This window comes from Clupea harengus, chromosome 23 (genome assembly GCF_900700415.2).
Source record: "Clupea harengus chromosome 23, Ch_v2.0.2, whole genome shotgun sequence".
Lineage (NCBI taxonomy): Eukaryota > Metazoa > Chordata > Actinopteri > Clupeiformes > Clupeidae > Clupea > Clupea harengus.
In genome coordinates this window covers 10765614-10787274 of record NC_045174.1, presented here as the reverse complement: position 1 = coordinate 10787274, position 21661 = coordinate 10765614, and the positions used below count along the sequence as shown (strand labels likewise).

The 21661-nt window shown below is 46.4% G+C and overlaps 1 protein-coding gene across 1 annotated transcript in view; it reads right to left on the bottom strand.

Annotated features, from left to right (window-relative positions):
• Positions 1–21247, bottom strand: part of fam20cb (FAM20C golgi associated secretory pathway kinase b) — a 38996-nt gene extending 17749 nt beyond the window's left edge. Inside the window, exons 1-3 of the mRNA XM_012814458.3 lie at positions 19744–21247; positions 19072–19247; positions 18407–18485 (exon numbers count right to left, since the gene is read on the bottom strand). Coding sequence (XP_012669912.2) covers positions 18407–18485; positions 19072–19247; positions 19744–20279 — 791 coding nt within the window. The 5' untranslated portion in view covers positions 20280–21247. The remainder of the gene's footprint in view (positions 1–18406; positions 18486–19071; positions 19248–19743) is intronic.
• Between the last annotated feature and the right edge of the window lie 414 nt (positions 21248–21661).

Below are 21661 nucleotides of genomic sequence, written 5' to 3'. Positions count from 1 at the left end.
GCCATGGCTATGGGGCATCTCTGTCTGGAGACTCACACACACACACACACACACACACACACACACACACACACACACACAATAAAACAGGAGCATGCACTCAGACAGAAACACACACACACCCACTCCCACAAACATAGAGGGATATTCACACACACACACACACACACACACACACACACACACACACACACACACACACACACACACACACACACACACACAGTCTCCTCTCTGTCGTGCAGCACCCTGCTGGCCCCAGTGGCAGGTGTAGGTGATCTGGCCCGGCTGCGAGGTTTCCGTGGCACGCTTGTGTTCACACTCACTCGCTCGCTTTGCTCTCCCCCTGCCTCGTTCACTACGTGTCACTGCCAGCCCAGCCTCCCCTCTGGGGGCAGATTCACACGTCACCCCCATCACACCCACACACACATATATATATATACACCCACAAAAGAGAGACAAAGAGAAACACACACACAAACGCACACACATATTATATATATATACACACAAAAGAGAGACAAAGAGACACACACACACACACACAGGAGAGATAAAGACAAACACACACACAGTCACACACACACACACACACACACACACACACACACACACACACACACATATATATATATATATATATATATAAAAAGAGAGAGAAAGAGGAACACACACACACACTCACAGTATCGGTTGGGCCATCTCTCACCAGGAGACAGTCCAGTGCTAACTGAGAGAGGCTAATGTCGAGGGAGACATGAAGGCCTGGCAGCTCGGATATTAAACTCCTCAATATCAGGCTTTGGCATGTGTCTCACCAGCAAACACATCAGAGTGGGGGAAATATATAGGTCTCCCCCTGACACAAAGTTTGATGAGTTTATGGTGTGTTTGTATGCGCGTGTGTGTGTGTGTGTGTGTGTGTGTGTCTGTGTGTGTGTGGGTATGCGACAAACGCGCATGTGTTTGTGTGTGAGCACACGCACCTGTGTGTGTCCGTGTCTGTGTGTGTGTATGTGTGTGCGTTCAGCAACGGAGCAATGTTTCCAATGCCACTCAAGTGGGCTGGTCCCTTTGAAGCACAGGCCCACTACACAAGTAATCTTCTGAGTGCCTTTACTGGAGCCCGTCATAATAGGGAAATCCTGGGAAATATGCACATCATTGCCCCTTATTCCACTTCCCATGAACTAAAGCCATAAAGGAAAAAGGAGAGTGATTAAGCCTCCCAGTTAATTAAAATGCCTTTGATTTTTTCTTAATAAATGAGCTTGAGAATGAAATTAAGTATTTCAAACGACAGCTAATATTGTCCCTGACACTCCAAGGGAACGAGCCGCTCTGGTGTCTTTCATATGGAGAGACGTAAAAAAAAATGTCATACGCCGCAGAGGTCTGTATCATTATTCATCACAGAAAGAGCCCTTTGTGTGTACTTTAAAAGGTGTAGTCCGTAATTCTTATCCAATACACTTTCTATCAATTCAGCTCATTTCTCCTCATGGTCCTCTAGCTATCCGTTCTGTGTGTGCTCTTTAAAGAAAAGAAAAACTGTTTGCACACAGTCCTGGCTCTGTAAATGGGAAACAAATTGGCTCGGACCGAGCCATACACTATTCCAGCCAATCAACACATTGATTCAGGAGCACAGAAGGCAGGGGTGTAATTTGATTGGTTGTTTTTCGTATGTGAAATGCACTGTGACCACCTAAATAGGCCATTTCCTGTGGGATCGCTCTGATATACAAACAGGAGGCAGGTGGTGATGGCTAAGCGCTGGGCTTCTACTGCTCCCTCTCCCTCCCTCCCTCTCTCCCTCTCCCTCTCCCTCTCTCCTTCTCTCCTTCTCTCTCCCTCTCTCCTTCTCTCTCCCTCTCCTTCTCTCTCCTTCTCTCTCTCTCCCTCTCTCCTTCTCTCTCCCTCCCTATCCCTCTCTTCTCACTTGGGTCTCCATGTCCAGCCCTGCTGTTCCATCTCCTGCCAGAGAAGCCTTTTGGTGTTGTTTGTGCTCGCAGGCTCTCGGCTCTGACACTAAACAGCTCTGTCGTGATAAAGAGAGAGCCAGTGATGAAAGTCCCTCTCCTTGAAAACAAAAAAATGGGATATCAATTTGGAGAAAGAGAGAGGAAAGTTATCTCTGTGACAATCACGGGCAGCAGGCAGCCGTGTGCATTTGGAGACACTTTTCTTTCTATTTAAATTTTTTTTTTAAATTATGGAGTGCAGTTGCTTGCGGGGTGGCGTGGGGGAGAGCGAAACTTCAAAAGGGGCCTGCCTGGGCTCGAAGGTAAACAGCACAATGGATAAGAGCTGAGGTATTTATTGTTCGGATGAGATAAATGTTTTAAAGAGTTGTTGGGACTGCCGACTGCTGCGAGAGAAGAGGGGATAAAGCACAATCCCCCGGCTGCAGATGATAAACCGATTCTCCCTGTAATGAATACAGATGAAGAATACTAAATGAGGAACAAGGAGCCGCACCTGGCAATGCATTACCAAAAAATACAACCTGAGCAATGGCTGCTGTCACTTCAATACATCAACAAGCTTTGCTGTTATGGCCATTAAGAAACACACACACACACACAAACACACGGACACACACGTGCGAACAAACACACGAACAAACACACTCACACAAACACACACTCACACAGTTCCAATGACACATAATTGACTAATTAATTGAGTACTTCCCGTCTCCACTCAAGTCTGCCCATCCTCCCTTATGCCTTGACAAAGCAATGTAACCTACACATTCACGCTGGAAGTCAAGGCCAATTGTATGGGCACGTTCAGACACATACCAATGAGGACACTGTCCTTGTCATTTAAACAGGACAGATTAAAACAGGACCGAGACAAAAGTCCCTCACAACAAAGTGATTAATTACTGCCTGGTTTTCACCTGCCTCTGCCTACAAGTTCACAATTCAATCAGCGCGACAACTCAGGGGGGCTGTCAGGACATGATGGATGTCAGTGTTCATACTGCATACGTTCGGTGTGCTGTTTATGCGCTAGCAGAGATCCCATCACTTCCATGTAATTGGAATTGACCACTTCATCAGTGTGATTGCACTGCAGGACAAAGGAAAAACTACAGCTATTATCATCCATAATGAGAATTGACCTCCAGGGGTGATGGCTAGAGCTCATTGATTTCCCCCCCCTCTTTACTAGTCAAACAATGCACTCCTGGTCAAAAGTGTTCTTTTTTATATCGAGTGAGGAATGAATGTCACCTCTTCGTTGGTGTCTGTCTGTGTGTGTTTAACTCCTCTGACTGTTTGCCTTAAACACACACGAAGAGAAGATACAACACCATCAATATAATATTTGTGCCATAAATAGCTGTAGAATGAGGGACGTCGCTTTGGATAAAAGCATTTGCTAAATACCAGTCCTTTACATTTACCTTTAAGGTACAGTAAGTAAACAAATACATAAGCCATCTTTTCCTTTGAAGTTGGTAACTTTGATGTGACTTGAGAACTGATATCAATTTATCAGCTTGCAGATCTACTGAGCGTTGGTTCCAGAATAATCATGGACTAAATGCACATGTTTCAGTCCCCTTGGTCATCATTCTCCCAAGACCCACAGGGAGATCCTTCACCAGTATAACTGCTCCTTCAAAACCATCAGAAGGGCCCTGACTGTTTGTTCACCAGGCTGAATCACTGATTAGTGGTTCAATCCACCAGGAGTGCTGAGGCCTGTGCTCCACAAATGTAAGGGGTTGTATCAACAAGTACCTCAGTAGCAAGCATTCATGGTTAAACTATAAGCAGGCTCGAAAGTGTGAGAACTTAAATGAAGACCCTGTTTTGTTGGCCTCGACCAGTTAATGTAACATATAAATATCACTTGATGTTGATGGACACTAATGGTAGCCTACATATCTTTCAATCATATCAATGTAGCCTTTAGCCTACCCCACCTGGGCAAAACTTTTTGTTTACTCCTGTGAAGAGAGAGTAGGATGTACATACGTAGTAATACACTGCCCTCAATCGGCTTTCGCTCGCTAGCCGACAGCTAGTCAGGCTTATATATATATATTAATATACACAATATATATATATAGCCCCTTTAAAATCAAAACATACTATATCACACTGCTGTGAAAGTAGTTAAGTCTTTAAAACACAGGTTTGTACCAGGCCTTACAGCTTGAGAAATTAACATTTGCCTAACCAATGACCTACAGACCAGAAAAAGGGAAAACAAGCCAATTGTTTATCCTGTGCAGCAATTAGCGCTGATTAGCTGGGCCAAGTCCTCCATTTTGAATCAGCACTCTGCGCACGACCAGCAACCTTAATAGTCTCCCACTCCCAGCTCCTGCTTCCCCAAGTGCCCAACAACAGCATTTATCTACCAGCAGGGGATAAAACTGCATAGGAGGGCCCCCCACACCACCCCTCCTCGCGCTAGCGTTAGCTCGCAACACTTTAGCAGCAGCAGGCCTTTTATCTTTCTGTGTGAAGGCAGCAGCGCACGCATGCCGAGGCGTTAGCGCCGCTGCAAGCAGCCACAGCCGGGTCCGTTATCTGTTAGCAGGCAGACATATGGGGACACTTCTGCTCAAGCTCGTACCGAGCCACGGTGTCATCCTTTGTGTTCCAGCAGGAAAATAACTCTGGGGGAAATCCTTTTTTTTTGGGGGGGGTTGTTGACTGTTGGTTTCAGCAAAGCAAAAGGCTTTATCTTGTGACAGGGGAAACAACACAAGAGTCTTACTGTAATGTGCGAGCCGATGCTGAAGTACAGGATATGACAGATCATTGTGAGCGCGGGCCTTTACATAATTTATATCCCTCTCTCCTTCCCTCCGCTTGAGCCAAACAGATCTCTGAGGGAGCATTACTAGGAATGTTTGACATTCCATCTCACTCTGATGGACACGGGTGTGTGTGAGTGCGTGTGTGTGTGTGTGTGTGTGAGTGAGAGAGAGAGAGCAGGCGTGGAGCTAAAGCACTTTTACTGTACCTAAGGGGGAGGAAAATGTGCGACCATAATCTATTCTTATTTGCACAAACCTCTAACAAGCATGCGAGACATCGTTTAGTTGTGTTGTGGCACACCATAAAGTTTACAGGCGAGTACAAACGTACAACCCCCCCCCCCCACACACCTCCGCCCCCTCCATCTTGCTTAAGCCCGGCTTCTGAGCCTAGCTCTCTGCATCCTTAATCACATTAGGGAAAGCAATGTTGTGTTCCACAGCCTCTTTCCCGTAGATGTGCGAGCACAAATGGATGAGGCTGCCAGTCTCGACTAAGGCACACACACTAACATACTAATTCACTTTTGCTGCGCCCCCCCCCCCCACCCCACCCATCCTACCCCTCCTACCCCAACGACCCCTTCAATTTGACTTATGCATTCTGTACCAGGCTGAGGATATTCTCAGATCAATGAACACAGGAGAGGCTGAGCACGCAAGATGGGGGGGGGATGGGGCCCAGGAGTTGGGTTGAGGAAGCCTCACCTCTCCCTTCAGAAGGAGGCATGGAGACACATCCATGGAAACTCACTGGATCTCCTCCCTCTCTCCCTCTCTCTGTCCCAGAACATAATGGGATAACTTGCGCATAATTCGGTTGACGTTCCAGCGTCGTCCTCGGTGTCCTCCGAGTGCCGTTAAGTGCCCGCCCCATCCCGGCGTGCCGCACCGCTGCAGTGCCACTGTTCCCCGGGCGCAGGCTGTTAGATCGCAGCGGGTTAATGATGACACAGTCAGAATGTCAGAGTGCCAGGGGCAGTCCATCCCTTCATATTCCAAAGCGGCTCTCCGCCACAGCTTTAATGGACAAGATCTGAAGCTGGCGGCTGGCGAGAGGGGGGTGTGGGCCGACGGGGTAATGAATCCTTCTACGAGGATGAGAGTCCAGGTCGGTCAAACATGCCTCCATCCCTTGAGGCAAAGACCCCCCCCCCCCACACACACACACACACACACACAGATCCATGGGTGAGTGCAGAGAGGGAGGACAGAGAGAAGAGAGAGAAAGAAAAGGATGGAGTTAAGTGCCACATTTGACAGATCGCTGGCGCTGAACAAAAAAAAAAAGAAAAAGAAAGAAAAGACGGTGGACCCCTGTGCCCTGGACGGGCTCGCTTTGAGTGATGAAGAGGATGGATGGAGTGGAAGGAGGATGGCACGCACCAATCGCTAAGTGATGAAGAGGAGGGAGGAGGGATGGAGTGGAAAGAGGATGGCACGCACCAATCACTAAGCCAAAGAAGAAAGCGCCCTCAAAGCCCTTTCACTCTCTCAAGCGCCTCGTGCCTCTGTTGCTTTTTTGTCTCCAAACAAAAGGCAAATGAAAAGATAATGCGCTCTCCGTTGGAAGTTTTACATATTTTATGATGAACAGTCGACATTGTGTATTCACTCTGGACCTCATTGTGGATTCTTAGTCTTGCTGCTTTCATTTAAAAGATTGACCTCAGACTTTATCAAGTTACGGGGCAATTACATTGTGCATTGAAGAGAACAAAGAACTGGCTTGGCACACTGAAAAGAGGTGATAGGGTTTGCATCTGATTCGGTGCGACACTTAAAAAAAAAAAAAAACTCATACAACCGTGGGCCTGGAAAATGACAATGGTTTCATTAGGAAGAAAGCCAGATGTCTTCTCCATTAGTCAGCTAACTAACCGAAATGTTCCACAATTTGGTCTTTATTTTCTTCAAATTACTTCATAATGGCTTAGTGGAACACAGACAACCATTAACCCACATCTACAATCTCTGCATGGCTGAATGCAGTAAAACAGCCTCGACACCAAACCAAGAATAGATTGTTTGCTCTGACAAAAATGTAGTTACATTTCCTTTTTATTATTGTTAACCCGTATAAAATAAAATCAGACGGATCAAATGATAAAATCATTGTCCCTATGCTAAAGAAGACCAGGAACCCTAACCAGTAATGGTAACGATATGCAGACGTGTATATATTCTGGCCATGTTTTCACCTCAGCTCACAAAAGTATGGAATACACATCTAAACACAAGGCCCATGCAGAAATCATTCACCAGACCCTGGTGAGCACGAGGCATTTCCTCTCTGGTCGGGATGCGGGGTCATTGAAGTGCGCTCCAGATTGGGAATCCACTTTACATATGGCATCCAAACAGGCCCTGGAGGACGGAAGACTGCAGCTCAGTATGTGCAGCACGAGGATCTGCGCAAAGACCTCTAGAACTCTGGACTATCTGTTTACTGCCAATGTTGAATCCCGTTTGACTTGTAGACAGGGAAGGGTTCACAAACAGGGATTTAGCTTGTTTCAGAGAAAGCTCTTTTAAAACTCTTCTCAGTTAACCAGCTAACACAGTTCAATTCCTCTGACCTCACGAATGGCACAACCACTGTAAACCGTTTGCTTCTGTAATCATGTGTGTGTCACAACCCAGGGTTTGTGTTTCAACGTATCTAATGTGTGCTTGCGGTCTAAAGATGGAGCAGAACAAAACATCCATTACATTACTGGTCCTTTGTTGCAGATAAGCTGCCACGTGCACCTACAGTATGCTGCGCCCTAAGGTATAGAGAATCCATGCCATTTCTGCACTCTGTGTTGACACAAGCTCAGCAAACACTGAATGACATGTTAGGGCACCGTTTTCCCCCCTGGCTGTTCACATGTCTGTTTAACCCTCTCCTACTGTTGCCTCCCTCCTTCTCTCTTGAGGGTCTTTCGATCTGTTCCTGTAAGCTTAGCCTAGAGAGTGCCCCCCCCCCCCACACACACACATACTACCCACCCTCTCTATTATCCATGGATTTCCCACCAATGGCGAGTGGCCTCCTCCTGAACTTTGATGGCCCGGAGCAAAGGAGAGTCATGACTCAGACAATAGCCCGACAACTGAGAGCGGCTCCCAGACAGAGGCTCCTCTGTCTCACCTCGTACCGACCGGAGGTAAGCGCTGGTGGGGAGGGGCCGAGGGGAAAGAGGGTCTACAGATCCAATTTCTGATCCTCTGCCTTAATAATCTCCATCTCGTTCCCTGCCCACTCAGTGTCTGACAGAGCGCAGAGGCTCTCTGGCATTCAGTGTAAGACAATCACTAACCCCCCCACCCCCGCCCTTTTCCTGGCTTCCATATGAGCTATAATGGGGTCTGGTAATTGCCTCCCCTGCACTAGCCACCGCCCTGTGTGGCAAGCAGACAAAAGATGCCCTATTTTATGTCAGTGAAGCAGGCCCTGTAATCTCTCCTTGTGAATCTTATCTGTTCCGTGAGGAAAGGTAAGATGACTCGGGCCTCTTAAATGGCGGTCAAGTTTACAAGGTGTCGAGACTCGAGAATCGTGTTTGAAAATTTCACTTGACAATCTGCTCTGTTTTATCTCCTCACCCTACGCAAAATAAACAAGCAAGTAAACATCCCACCAAGAACTGCTTCAATAATGTAATGGCGTCTAAATTTAACCAACAGCACAAATATAGCTAAAAATAGCTCTCCTTTGGTCTCTTAGTCACTTGCATATTGCCCTGAACCCACTGTCTGACACAAAGCCAACTGAGAGCCCCTCACTGAGGAGAGGTCTCTTCTGATTCTCGTTAGATTCACATTCTAAGCAACACTCCATAAAAAGCATGCCTCCGCCAGTGAGCACTTTTTTGAGCCCTAGCGTGTGTGTAATTAAATATGGTCTCCGAATACTTTCATGTCTGGATAGAGAATTTATTGCAGGAACAATTAGAGTAATTATACTGCCAGAATCTGCCTTAACTGTTGGTGGCGGGCTGTTGGCAAGAACCGACTTGTGTCTGAAGTTGTTTACCCGTTTAACACGCACTTAATTGCAAAAGCAGTATTTCTTAAGTCCTAGACGCCCCAAATCCTCAGGGTTTATGTAGAAGCAACTGTATTTATCCTTTTGATTTTGGTTATTCAGCGCATGACTATGCACTTTAAGAAGTCTCAGAAGTTATCCCCACTGCATTCTGTTGGCTAGTAATATCCACCGACAAAATGCAGAGCAGGGTATCTAGTCTTACCATTCAGAAAAACGATCAGAAGTTGTTTTTCATGTGTTACGCATACTTGGCTCGAAGGAGGAGGCCACATGCACATTGTAAATAATAAGTACATTTATTAAAGAATAAATAATGTCAAGAACGTCAGCATAGTGGAAGATAAAACAAAAATGTAGTGCAAGTCAGTGTCTAGGGGTGTCAAACAAACAACACAAAAGCCAAATTCCATAAGAGAGGAAGGCAGAACAGCCAGAGTGGAGGGCCGTAACACATGACACATTGATATATTGACATCCATCTTCCTCTGTTCAGGCCCATCATTTCAATCCTCTAGTTAAGTAACGCAGCAGATGCTCAACAAGCTTAGTGGGAGAAGCCTCCAGAAACCGTGGTCAGAGTCCGACCCATAAAGCACGCCAAATTGGTGGGTGGGTAGGGTGAAGCTCTTGATAAGGCCGACAGACAGACAGTTAGCACTCTGGAAATAGCAAACGGAGAGAGCCGGTCTGGCCCCGCGCTGAGTGCCATCACAGTGGTGAGCACGCCAGGGCCCACTCCCTCTCCGGTGCCTGGCGGTGGGGTGCTGCTGACGGTTCAGGGGCAGATGGGGGGAGGTTCATCCACCCCTACAGTCTGGCTCACCCACTGGCCTTTCGCTCGCACAAAACTGTTGCTGTGGCTGAGATTGCTGTTTACCAGCCCGCAGGCAATCAGCCGTGAAGCCGCTAACATGACTAACATGTAATCCATGATGGGTGTTAATCGCTCCAGCAGAACAGCAACCTTGTAGCGAAGTCACAAAAAAAGAGCCCAGCAGAAGGTGACTCCAGTTAGTGCGTTTAAACAACAACAACGCGTGTTGAGCTGAAGAAGTTTGTGAGCGCCTTCGTACAGGGGTTGATATTCTGACAAGCATGACAACTAATCCTTCGAAATGTGTATTTATATCTTAAATGAAAGCAAAATGTTCAATGCATATAACGAGGTTTTATGAACATGAGGAGAGTACGCCAGCAGTGTTTCATAATCTTAAGGACATCCACTGGCCCAATGCCCCACTGTCTAAATTTAACCCAAAGCCTACGAAGCATCTCTCGAGGACGGTCTTAAAACTCCTGAACCGCCTCGTTGTTTTCCCCGAGCCGTTTTTACATCAAGACCACGATGACACCAAACGCAGTTGTGACCCGGGCATGGTGGACTGACCTCAGATGACCAGGAAGCGCAGGGGGAACACATTTTGGACAGCAGCGCTGGAATCAACCTTGTTAAACATTTATAGGAACAGTCTGAAATGCTTTATGGGGGGAAAACAAGTCTGAGAGACCGAGAAGGAAAAACACATTGACGAACCAAAAGAAAAAACAAATGTCATAATTTCCAGTTCTTTTTTGTAATACTCTACAACAAAAGAAAAAAGAAAAAAAAATGAGGAGGAATCATAGGAAGATTTAAGCTTTTGAGTTTGTACAAGATGAAGGAACAGGGGGTCAGGCTGGAAAATGCATTGATGAGAGGAATGAAAAGAGAAGGAAGAAAATAAATGACAGAGAAAGAAGACAGCGATGGGGGTGCAAGGATACAGAATGATTGGAGTTGATTAAAAATCCTGACTGGCTGAGCAGTGACTCATATTTGTTTAATTCCGGTGGAAACTCCATGAAGGAAACAGCTAAAAAAGAGACAGGACTCTGTGATTGCATCACCGTTTCGCAATCTCCCCATCACCGACTACAGTAATAATATTTTTATGACAGACCATGAAATTCCCATAAAACGACGATTGTGTGGTGGCATTCACTGGTTCTGGGCTAATGGCCAAACTCTGACACAACTACAGCACATTTGTGTTGACTTTTAACATACACTGAGCAAACATTTGCACACATATATATCCAGCCCCCTAGCCACGAGAGCACTGGGCGAATCTAATCTAGGAACGAAGTTGACCTCAGCACACTATGTTACTTCTGCCTAGCGAGTCCAGAGCATGTATTTAAAGCACATATTCAATAAACATAAAAACGGCAGCCCCATGTACAGGGCACATGGACACAAAGCAGCTTTCACAAAACATATGAGTGTAAAACAGCTTTGGAGAGCACCAGAGACTGATCCTCTGAGAGAGTGAGAGAGAGAGAAAGAGAAAGAGAGAGAGAGAGAGAGAGAGAGAGAGAGAAAGACAGAGAGAGAGAGAGGGGAGAGAGAAAGAGAGAGACAGAGAGAGAGAGCAAGCCTTTAGCTAAATTCCCTGGCTAAAGAGCAGATCAATGAACATCATGTCATGTCTGTGCTGCTATATGTGTCAGACGCTGACGCTCGTTCCCATTAGTCACACTAATATATTAGCTCTTCCTTCCTCTCGTATGAGGGGCCTCTGGGAAATGAAGAGGTCATTTGAGTCTGGGCTGCCCTCTCGAGTGCCCGAGTGAATGGCAGTGGTCCTCTGACCCATTTCCCCCTCCAAACTGTACCCCCGGCCCCTCCCAGTCCAACGAAAATAAACCCCATTCACAAGAAGCTACGGATAGCTGACGCGATGACTCACTCACACAACACTCGCATCAACTTTCTGCCACTCCTCGTTCTCTCTCCCTCTCTCTTCTAATTCCTGCCTCCCACATGGAGGCTGAGATGGAACCATTACAGTTAGCTTGTGAAATGGCCTTGACCTAAGGTGACCTTTAGGTTTCATTCAGCATTATAGGAGCAGACACAGACAGGGTATATTTCCACATGGGCCCCAGTGGCGTGGCCTTGCCTAACTAGGTGGCGGTGCCAACAAAAGGCCTCAAAATAGACATGGGCCCTTTTATGCTGTCTGTGTTTTTCAGTGTGTGTGTGTGTGTGTGTGTGTGTGTGTGTGTGTGTGTGTTTTTCTTTCTGTTGAGCAAACGCTTTGAAAGCGCCAGAGCTACTGTCAGTCAATGATCCAGAGAATGGGATGTCTCCGAGCTGTTGTGGATCAGAGATTTTCTTCCAAAGCTCATGTTTGCAGACCTTGTAAAACAAACAAGATGCTGTGTTTTTCTCACATGTGGAAATTGGATGGCCTATGACAAACAGCAGTAAGGGAACAGATTCAAATGTTCTCCAAGCCGTTTTCCACAAACTTTGTGCCACGCAGCGGATAAACTGCTTATGTTATATCTCGTTCGGAAGGGTGGGGGGTAAGTCCATTAAAATAGTTGAGGGAAAACCATGTGCAGTAGCAGTCGGAATAGTAATTTTGACTGGGCTCGACCAAACGCTAATCCGCCTCTAAGTCATTGAAAGGGCCATATGTTATTTTCTTCTTGTTATCCTTTCATTTCGCCACAAATAATTTACATTAATAATCAGCCAGCAGATAAGAAACGAGGAAAAGCACAAGGCCTCTCGCTGTTTCTTTTTCTGCTCCCTCTTTCTCTCTCCCTCTCTCTCTCTCTCTCTCTCACCATCGCTTTCCCTCTCCCTCTCTCTCTCACACAAACACACCCACACACACACAAACAAATGAGTGTGCAGAATAATTCTGGCTTACGTCAACTATACAACAAAAGCCGCATTGATGGTGTGTTGTATTAATCGGTAAACAAAAGCAGTGGGGGGTCACTGGGAGAGGACAAAGAGGAGAGACGCAGTGAGGGGAGTTAAGACATCCAGTGTTCCTGTTGAGACCTGAGACCGAGACACTTGTACAAGCCAAGGCCATTTCCATCGTTTGTTTTGACAAGGCCGACAAAGCGAACATGAGAACAAGTAGGCTCTAAAAGAAAGAAAGGTAGAAGCCATTAAGGCAAGGCAACTCCACGTGCTCCCTCGTCAGATCACTTCAAGAGTCAACTGTTGAAAAGCCATGGTGAAGATCTGGAGAGGAGGGGTGGTGGTGGTGGTGGCGGATGGGGGCGGTTGCTTGTGTTTAGGGGCTAAGCTGCTGAACAGATGTCTTCAAAGCCTCGCTTTGGGCTCCACGGGTCTCCTCAGTACCGACGACGCTTGACAGAGTTATGGAGCCACTCTGTTTGCTTCCCTCCCTTCACTGCTGTTGTTCTCCAATTATTCCCCATGTTCGACGAGACGTCTCGAGACGGGGGTCTGGTACGTAGAGGGGCAATTACAGAGCTCATCCTACTGTGAAGGGAGCCAAAACCTCACCCCTTGCTCTCTCTCATAACCAAGACTGACAATCAAGAATTTTAACAACTGTGAAGATGGTGTTTTACCCTGCATGTCATCATCTGCTAATCACGCCCTACAGCCCCTTTCTGACAGTAACCACAGGTTATAAAACAGATAGCTATCTGCTGGTGGGCTCTACGTTTCAGCCTCTACCGGGGATTTGCGCTTCAGAAGCATCAGGTTGGGTGGAGGTTGCCAAAAAAGAAAACTTGTGTTTAGAGGTATAATTAATGGACGCTTGGACATGGAATGCAACGTAAATGCAGCCCGAGGTCCAGGACAGCAGAGCCTCGCCCCAGGGGGAGGGAGAGGAGAGCCAGGGAAAGTCTCTTGCTGCAGATGTGTTTGCCACTTCTGGTTCCACACCAGCTAACGTCTGACAGACTTACACTGTTGTTGGACTCCAGGAACCAAGACGAGTTGGGGGGGGGGGGGGGGGGGGCGTTGTAGGCGTACGTGAGTTGTGGCAGATGTAATTAGCCACGTACACACAGAAGACATGGAGGAGGGAGCAAGAAGGGGAAGGGCTGTATTAGCATTTTGCTAATTGGCGGCGGTGTTAAGCATGGCCTGATTTCTGAGCATCTTAATGATAAAAACCGCACTGAAGCAGAGCGCAAACAATGTGCCTGCAAGGCTGTCAGAGTTTGTGTCAGGATGAGTGCTAAACAGACTCTGATATGGAGATACATCTCCCGCTGGCCACGTCCCATGACAGTATCTCTTTAGATTTTAATATTACATGACATTGTGTTTTCAACAAATAATGGGATTATTAAATTTTCAGTGATTTCAGGCAGAGACAGTATGAGGTCACTCGGAAGGCTTTTCTCAGAGGCTTGAGGGTTTGTTCTTCTCTCTGTTTTTTTTTTTTTTTTGGCTTATTGCGGCATGTCATGGACAATATTGTCTTTTTTCTGTCAACAACAAGAAAATGACATGACTTTTGGAAAGTGAGACACACGAAAATTGCCACTTGTGTACCACTCCGAAAGTGAGCGACTGATCAACATTGACACATGGCAATGAAAAGGGAATAACTATGCGATGGGCCTGAAGTTGGCTTCTCAACGGGATTCTGGTCCTTAAAATTCCTTTTGATTGTAATGCGGGCTGTTTCACAAGCATCCCAAAATGAGTTTCCTAGCTTTCTTCCCTTTTTTGCCTAAACAAGTCTTCAGAATGCATCTCAAAATAACTAACTGTCATCCCTCATCTTTCTCCCCGCTTCATTCCTTTCTGATAAATGACTGCAATAAAAACACACAAACACATAAAAAAAAAGTACAAGCCAGAAAAATATTTGATTTAATAATAACGGTGTTTTATAAATGGCACCTTGACAGATCTGCGTTCCCCAAGCCGAATACACAAAGAGATTTGCTAAATAAAAGCAACACTCGCTGCAGATAACATCACAGAGGAAAACCTCCTAGCACTTTGTTCCTAGCTGATAAGATAACGCTCACACAGTGCAACAGTGCAGCCTAGCCTTGGGCCGTGCAGTAATGGGGTTCGGCATGGAAATGTGTGAGGATTCTGGGCCTGTCAAGTCTTCCCTCCTGTTATGAAGGAGGGGGTAGTAAGGGGGGAGGGTGTCGGTCATATTTCTACACCAGCCCACCCCTCGGCAGTACACAGCCTTGGACGGTTCAGGTTAGAAACACTGCCAAGGGCTCGCACAGCTTGAGTGTCTCTTACATGTATGCCTGGCCTCGTTTGAAGTGGAGCACTTTTCTTTTCATTTTTTTTTTTACACAGGTCCAGAACACAGCTGGATCTGGCAAAAGCCCCTTTCTGGGTGACTGGTCCGCACATGAGGGATAGTTAACCAACCTGTGTGTGACGCAAGAAAACCACAGGCAATAAAGCAGCAGTCGCGCGCCAATCAATCGGAACACTCCCAGTCTAAAAGCTACCACTCCCGTGGGACGTTGGGAAATATCATTAGTCATTCGTGGCGAGCGACGCCACTGCTAATGTCATCATAAGCATGAAGAGACAGGAAATCAGCTATCACTCATTTGCTTTGTTCAGCCAAATTAGCCGCTCACAAGCGCGTGTGCGGTGCCGGTCTATTTGAGGAAGTCGACATTGCGCAGCGGTGGCGGACACTTTCACGGGACCATTTTGTGAGCAATTTCCCATAACAGAGAAAAATTGGGTGTCTAGAGCAGGATGGGTGTGTGTGTGTGTGTGCGCGTGTGGCTGGCGCGTGGTGGAGGCTGTCAAAGAAATGTGGGTGACATCTTCCTCAGCATTCAGATTGGGTGGAAAAAGAGAGGGAAAAAAAGCAGCCAACAATGAAAGCATGAGAGAACAACTCTGTCATTGTCCCTTTGTCCTCCATTCTGTGACAAGAACAGATCCATTTCGGAGCATTTTACGCCTCACAGGTCAGTCCCACAGACAGGCCTGTTTGCAAATGAAACGCTTGATACCTTTAAATAGCACCTTGATTACTGAAGCATTTGATGCAACCCATCTTTACAATATTGAGTGCCTATCCACATGGCTATTTTCATTTGCCCCAAAGCACCAAATCAGCCAGGAAGATATCTCTCCTATTTTAAAAGCACTCTCATGTCCCTGCCAAGCCAAGAGCTGAATCTCCAGACAGACTACATGTAGGAGCAGTGACCCTTATGACGTATATGCCATTACTCTTCATTCATTATTTATACTTTACACGCACATGTTTTTTTTTTCTCTTTCACAGTCCAGTCAGAGCAGTACAACACTCAATGCTGATTGCCTACTTTTAAAAAAAAAATGTGAGAGGGGCCCAAGTGGGCGTGCACCTGGTTTGGCTACCCCTTGGCGGCACGTAACGTACGTACAAGCCTACTATAAAGCAAGAGACTTAGAATGATATGACATTGAAAAGTTTTCCTGTCACCACAGTCATGGTAAAAATAAAAAAACGGACATAATCAAAATTGAAATATTATGACGTGAAATGTTTCATGTACGTTTATTTCACATTGTCGAGATTTTCTAGTCGAGTCATTTAACTCCATGGAAGCCTGGCTTCCCCTGGCTTCCACTAGGAGTCGCCACTGCTTCCCATAATAACTGAGAAAAAAAGCAACAGGAAAAAGCAAAAACGCGAGCCAGGGCCAACACCACGTGTTTCCACTCTGTGCGTGTGTCCCTACAAGCATCCACACAAGATGAGCAACATGAAGGAAATTAAGCCATCAGACTGAGGGCCATGATTCATCAAAACCGCCCCATGTTGCGACAGCGCATCTCGTATCTTGCTTATACCGATGGAAGAGTTTTTGTATTTTTCCAATTAGACGGACAATAATGACTGAGCAGGGAGTACAGAGCGTCTATTGCGCCAGATAAGGACTCCTGAGGAAAAACGACACCCGTTGGATCAATAGGGTCTGACGGCTGGAGCCATCCCAGCCTATGATGGTATACAGTGTCAGTTCCAAAGAGTGGCTCATATCACCGAGGCCTCAGCAAAGCGTCTGATGGGAGACTCTGAGGCGCTTAATTGAAAGCCAATAAAAACATCTCTCTCTCTCTGTTTGCCTTCTCTGATCCCTCAACAGATTAAACTCGCCAAACCCTCCCATGCCACACACCGCGCCACCAACATCTTAATTTCACACAAACAAACCAAAATCAAAATGCTCTGAAGGCTTGATCAATCTCAGAAACCTCCCCCTCCTACTATCCACCCCCCACCCTCACATCGCACCCATTACCGATTCATGCCAAACACATTTTTTGGCACACACCTAGAACTTTAGTGAAACCAGGCCCTTCCCCGATTGCGAAAACCGTTCCAAGCCTCAGAGGGATTCTTCTCAGGCACAGCACGCTTCGAAATGACACACCTAAGCCACAACTCCGCAGGCATGCTGCCCCCCCCCCCCAACACACACACACACACACACACAGCAAAGACAATGAGAGAGAGACAGGGGCTGGGGCCACGGCAGGCCAGCTTAGAGCATAGCCACGCAGCTTCAGGTCCCTCACCCACTATAGCAGCATGCTCAGTGGAGCAGAGAAGAGCAGAGCAGAGGCTTTGATCAGTCAGGACAGGAGGCCCTTTTGAAGCGCCACCATGGCCACACAGACAGCCCGGACAGGGAGAAGCAAATTACAAATGTATGACTCCTCCACTTCAACGCTATAGATCTATGGCAGAGCCAAGGGAGAAGGCAAAGAAAAGGGGGGAAAAAATCATTGGAGCAAGAAAAGAAAAAAAAACGCTCTCTGAAAATGAAAGCACGGTGGTCATGGGTTTGACAGCCACGCTAGAAATGCCTTCTCAGAAACATGGCAAACCCAAGTATTCATGAAAGCAGTAAATTACCCGGAGCTGGGCTACTTCCACCCGATAAAGGGGAGGCTACCCCGCTCCACTTTGCCAAACGCCCACCCCACTCATCTCCTCTACCAAGTCTGTATTTATCAATTAGGGACAAACCGCGACCGTGACAAATGAATCCGCTGACATGACCACACGTCGGTAAACAAAGCAAAGTCCCAACGACCCAAAACAAGCCAAGAATGACTAAATACAGGATGTCCCTGGCAGACAATGTAAATAGCCTATCGCTCCGCAGCAACCACATCAGCAGGGGTGGGTGTGCACCCTGCCTGTCAGGCTGTCACTATGATTTGAGGCTCGTGGCATTGGCGCATCACTTCAATTAACAGAGAAGAGCTGGCAGAGGACTCCCCACCCATCCACCCCCCTACACACACACACCCCCCACAAACACACACACATACACACACACATACACACACACACACACACACACACACACACACACACACACCCCACAAACACACACACACACACACACTCTCGTCCACCCACCCCAACATCCCTTTCCTCCTGCCCACAGATTGAAATCACTGTGCAGCGAACTGACACAATTCAATCAGAAAAACAAGGGCAAGAATGATTAACTGTGCACTAAATTATAGTGATTATGACCGAGGGGCTGTAATTGCAAGTCTGCATAATTATCGGGATGATGTATATTTGTGAATCCTGCCATTAAATAGCAGTTTTTGTGTACTAAAACTGTGACTCGACATCATGACAACAACAGCAGCTAAAAACTGATAGCAATGATTGCAAAACTGGGAGCTTAACACTAGGGTCAAGGCTGAGGCAACAGGCCCATAATATCCACTACAAAGGTGACAGACTGCACAGCATGTGACAGGAGGTTTAGATTGGGAGAAGGCCACTTACTTCATGGGTTTGAACAGGGCCTGGCCGTAGTTCTGGAATGTCATGATGAGCTTCAGCTGTGTGCCTCCAGATTTCATGGCTGTCGGAACAGGACAAGGAAACGTAAGCTACTGCAATCAGGAAAACATCCAGAGTACAGCAGATGAATGACCTCTTGACCCCTCACGCTAGCACCTAACTAAGAGCCAATAAATTGCCACTTTTGTATGATGAGGGGAGAATGGGTGCCCATTAACTGCCTGATTATAAACACAAACTGACAAGTTAGAGAAGGACGTTGGGGGTATTGGACAAAATGCTTAGGGAAAGGCCTGATAAGGCAGTAGTTAAAAGGCCATTTGGCAGAACATGGTGGAAATGATAAGGTAGAATTCTTCACAGGATGTGTCAGATGTCTAAATTGTTTTTGCTAAGAGTGATGCATTTTCCAGTACTCTCATTTGTCTTTGTTTGGGGGGACGGGAAGTACTTTGATAAGCCAGGACAAAAACAAATTTGATTCGCACAGACATTAGTATCTTACCAGATCCATTTCAATCCAAGCTTTATTTGGATAACACAGTTATTCTTTAATGTCGTTGTTCTGTCTAAGGTTCTTTATCCAGCTTCACTGTTATTAACACATACAGAGTAGTTCCACTCAGTTCACAATCTGTTTTGCTTACCAACACTGGTGATTCTTTGAGTCACAAGATCCTTGAGCATGGCCTCGATGACCGGGTTGTAGCGAGAATAGAGCTCGTATCGGTTTATTCCTATGTGGAAGCGCAGCCAGTTTGGATAAGCATCGGCTGACAGCTCTCCATTTTGAGTGTACTCTCCATCCTTGCCTTGAGTATGCCTTTGGAAGAAAGCACATCACAATCACAGACAGGGACTAAAAGGGTGCAGTGGTTAGGCATGAAGTTGCAGACTGCAGCCATGTTGTGCTTAGAGTGACTGGATTCAGATATGTGGCAGCAGTGCAACATTCAGAGGGGTGAAGGGTGCAACAATAGAAGACAGGCAACAGAAACAAAGTGTGCAGTGAACTGCCAGGGGCTGATGTGAGGTGATTTCACAAATCCAATTTGGATACTGTGTCATTATAAGGAAACAATGTCTGTGTTCAAATATGTGAAGGACAAGGTCGTCCGGTTAAAAAAGTTTAGCTGCTTATCAGAAGGCCCAATTTAAGAAAGAACATTAGAATTCCTATGTAAATACTGTGTTATAGTGGCAAATTCATTTAGTGTGTTTTGAAATCTAAATATATGCGTCTGGAATTACTGCATGGTTATGGTGAGGCTTCTTATTACAAATAACAATAAAACAATTCTGAATTTTAGTACGGATACCATTCTTGGTTCTCTGCAGCTTTCGGGTCAAATCGTATGTCCGTGTTGACGTTGAATAACGTGTCCTCGTCTGTCAGTGACGGCAAATGTCTTTTGTAAAGGGGGTGTTCATACAACGCAGCAAGACGAGAACCTTTGACAGGTACATTCTTGCTTGAGTTTGCGTCCCCGATAAATTGCTTCTTGCCCTCGCTGTTTTGTGCGAAATGTTCGAGTCTTTGAAGAGCTTCTGTTTTATCTCCAGTGGCTGTTATTTTTTCCAGTGAATGTGAGGACAGATTAGAGCTAGGCTCGTTGCTAAAGTCTTGAAGAATTCGCAAAGTGTGCTTGTTAGGCCAGCCCGAATCTGGTCCCGTCCTGGGTCGATGTTTGCCCCAGTTCTGAGGCTCCTCGCTCTGTCGGTGAGGGCAAGAACAGGCGCTGTTGCTCCGTCGCTCCAGTTTTGGTAACAAGTCTATCATAATATGCATCGAGCATGCTATAAGGAACACCATGAGGATTAAAACTCGAAATTTACGAAAGAGTATCATCTTCATAGTGTCCTGTTCGATGAGAATAATAAGAGCAAAAACGAAGAGACACACTACATCGCAAAAGGTGTACACTACGCTGACCGCTAATTTCAAAAGGTATAAATTAACGTTACCATGTTCATTTGCCAGCTTTGTAAGATATAAGAGCACAGCTTGCTTTTCAAAATACAGTTGTCAATGTCCAACGCCGATCCACTTCTCTTGGCAGTTCAAAACGACCAAATTCTGATCATGTCGCCAGGTGTAGCCTATAGGTTGACCAGGCACGGGCCAGTGGCGAACCTGTGCATGCAGCATTCAAAAATATCTCCTCGCTCCGAAACGAACCATAAACTCAACGCGGTGACACTTTCGCGGCGTTCATGCCTCAGAAGTGGCGACGTTGTTTCTGTATGCGCTTTCAGAAGGACAACGTGGATTTATCCACAATGATGTGTGTTCGCCAGATCCTCAACGGAGCTGTCCATCCTCGGATCTGCAGCGCACAAACCTCCGGTCCACATCATCTGAGCACTAGGAAGACATTTGTAGCCTGCAACTTGTGCTCCATGGCAGAACAGAGGTGTCGTAAGAGGTGTTGTTTCAATTCCTGCCAGTTGTTCACATAGAAACGTACGGGTTTCTCCAGGAACCTCCAGCAGCCCAGACTTGGTCAAAGCAGTGCAGTCATTTGAAGCACGATATAAAACCAATCAACGTGCGCAGAAGGCGAAGAGAAAGTGATGCACCAATCTGCTTCCGTCGGGCAAAGTGTACATTTCTAGATACTCACGTCAGCACGGCGATCACAACAACTACGACGAAAGAATGCTATTTCTGACAAGTGCAAGATTTTTTGTTCAGTCCACAAGTTACACCTAGGCGTAGACTTGAGGAAATAGTTGTGTAGAGTGCGAGAGCTGGGGTGGGTGTGTTATATGTCATGATGAAGGCAGCAGCGCAGAGCTTCTAAATCCAACCTTGCTTAGCGTCACAGGAACGAGATTGGCTGAGTCCTCGCAGTCACTGACAATGGCTTTGAAAAAGCAGCAATCACAGCAGAGAAAGAGAGGACTTGCTCTGCAGAATCTGTGTACACAGCAAGAGGGCGTCACATTCCCTTGTCCACTCTGTGATGCCAAGCAACCTGTGTAGCCTATTATCAACAAACACAGATATATTATGCTGCTGTAGATATTGAGTATGAAACCCTGATTTTCTCTTAAATTCCGAGAGTCCCTCTCAATAGATCCATCCTGGCAATACATCTGTAGACAACTCTGGGCGGCCAACAAGGGGGATTTACTAACCTTTTCCGGGGACTATTTGGGGCTTTCCCTTTGATGATCTTGGGTTACATCCCTGTAGCCCAGTAACATTACAACATTTGCCACACTGTCTCTGAT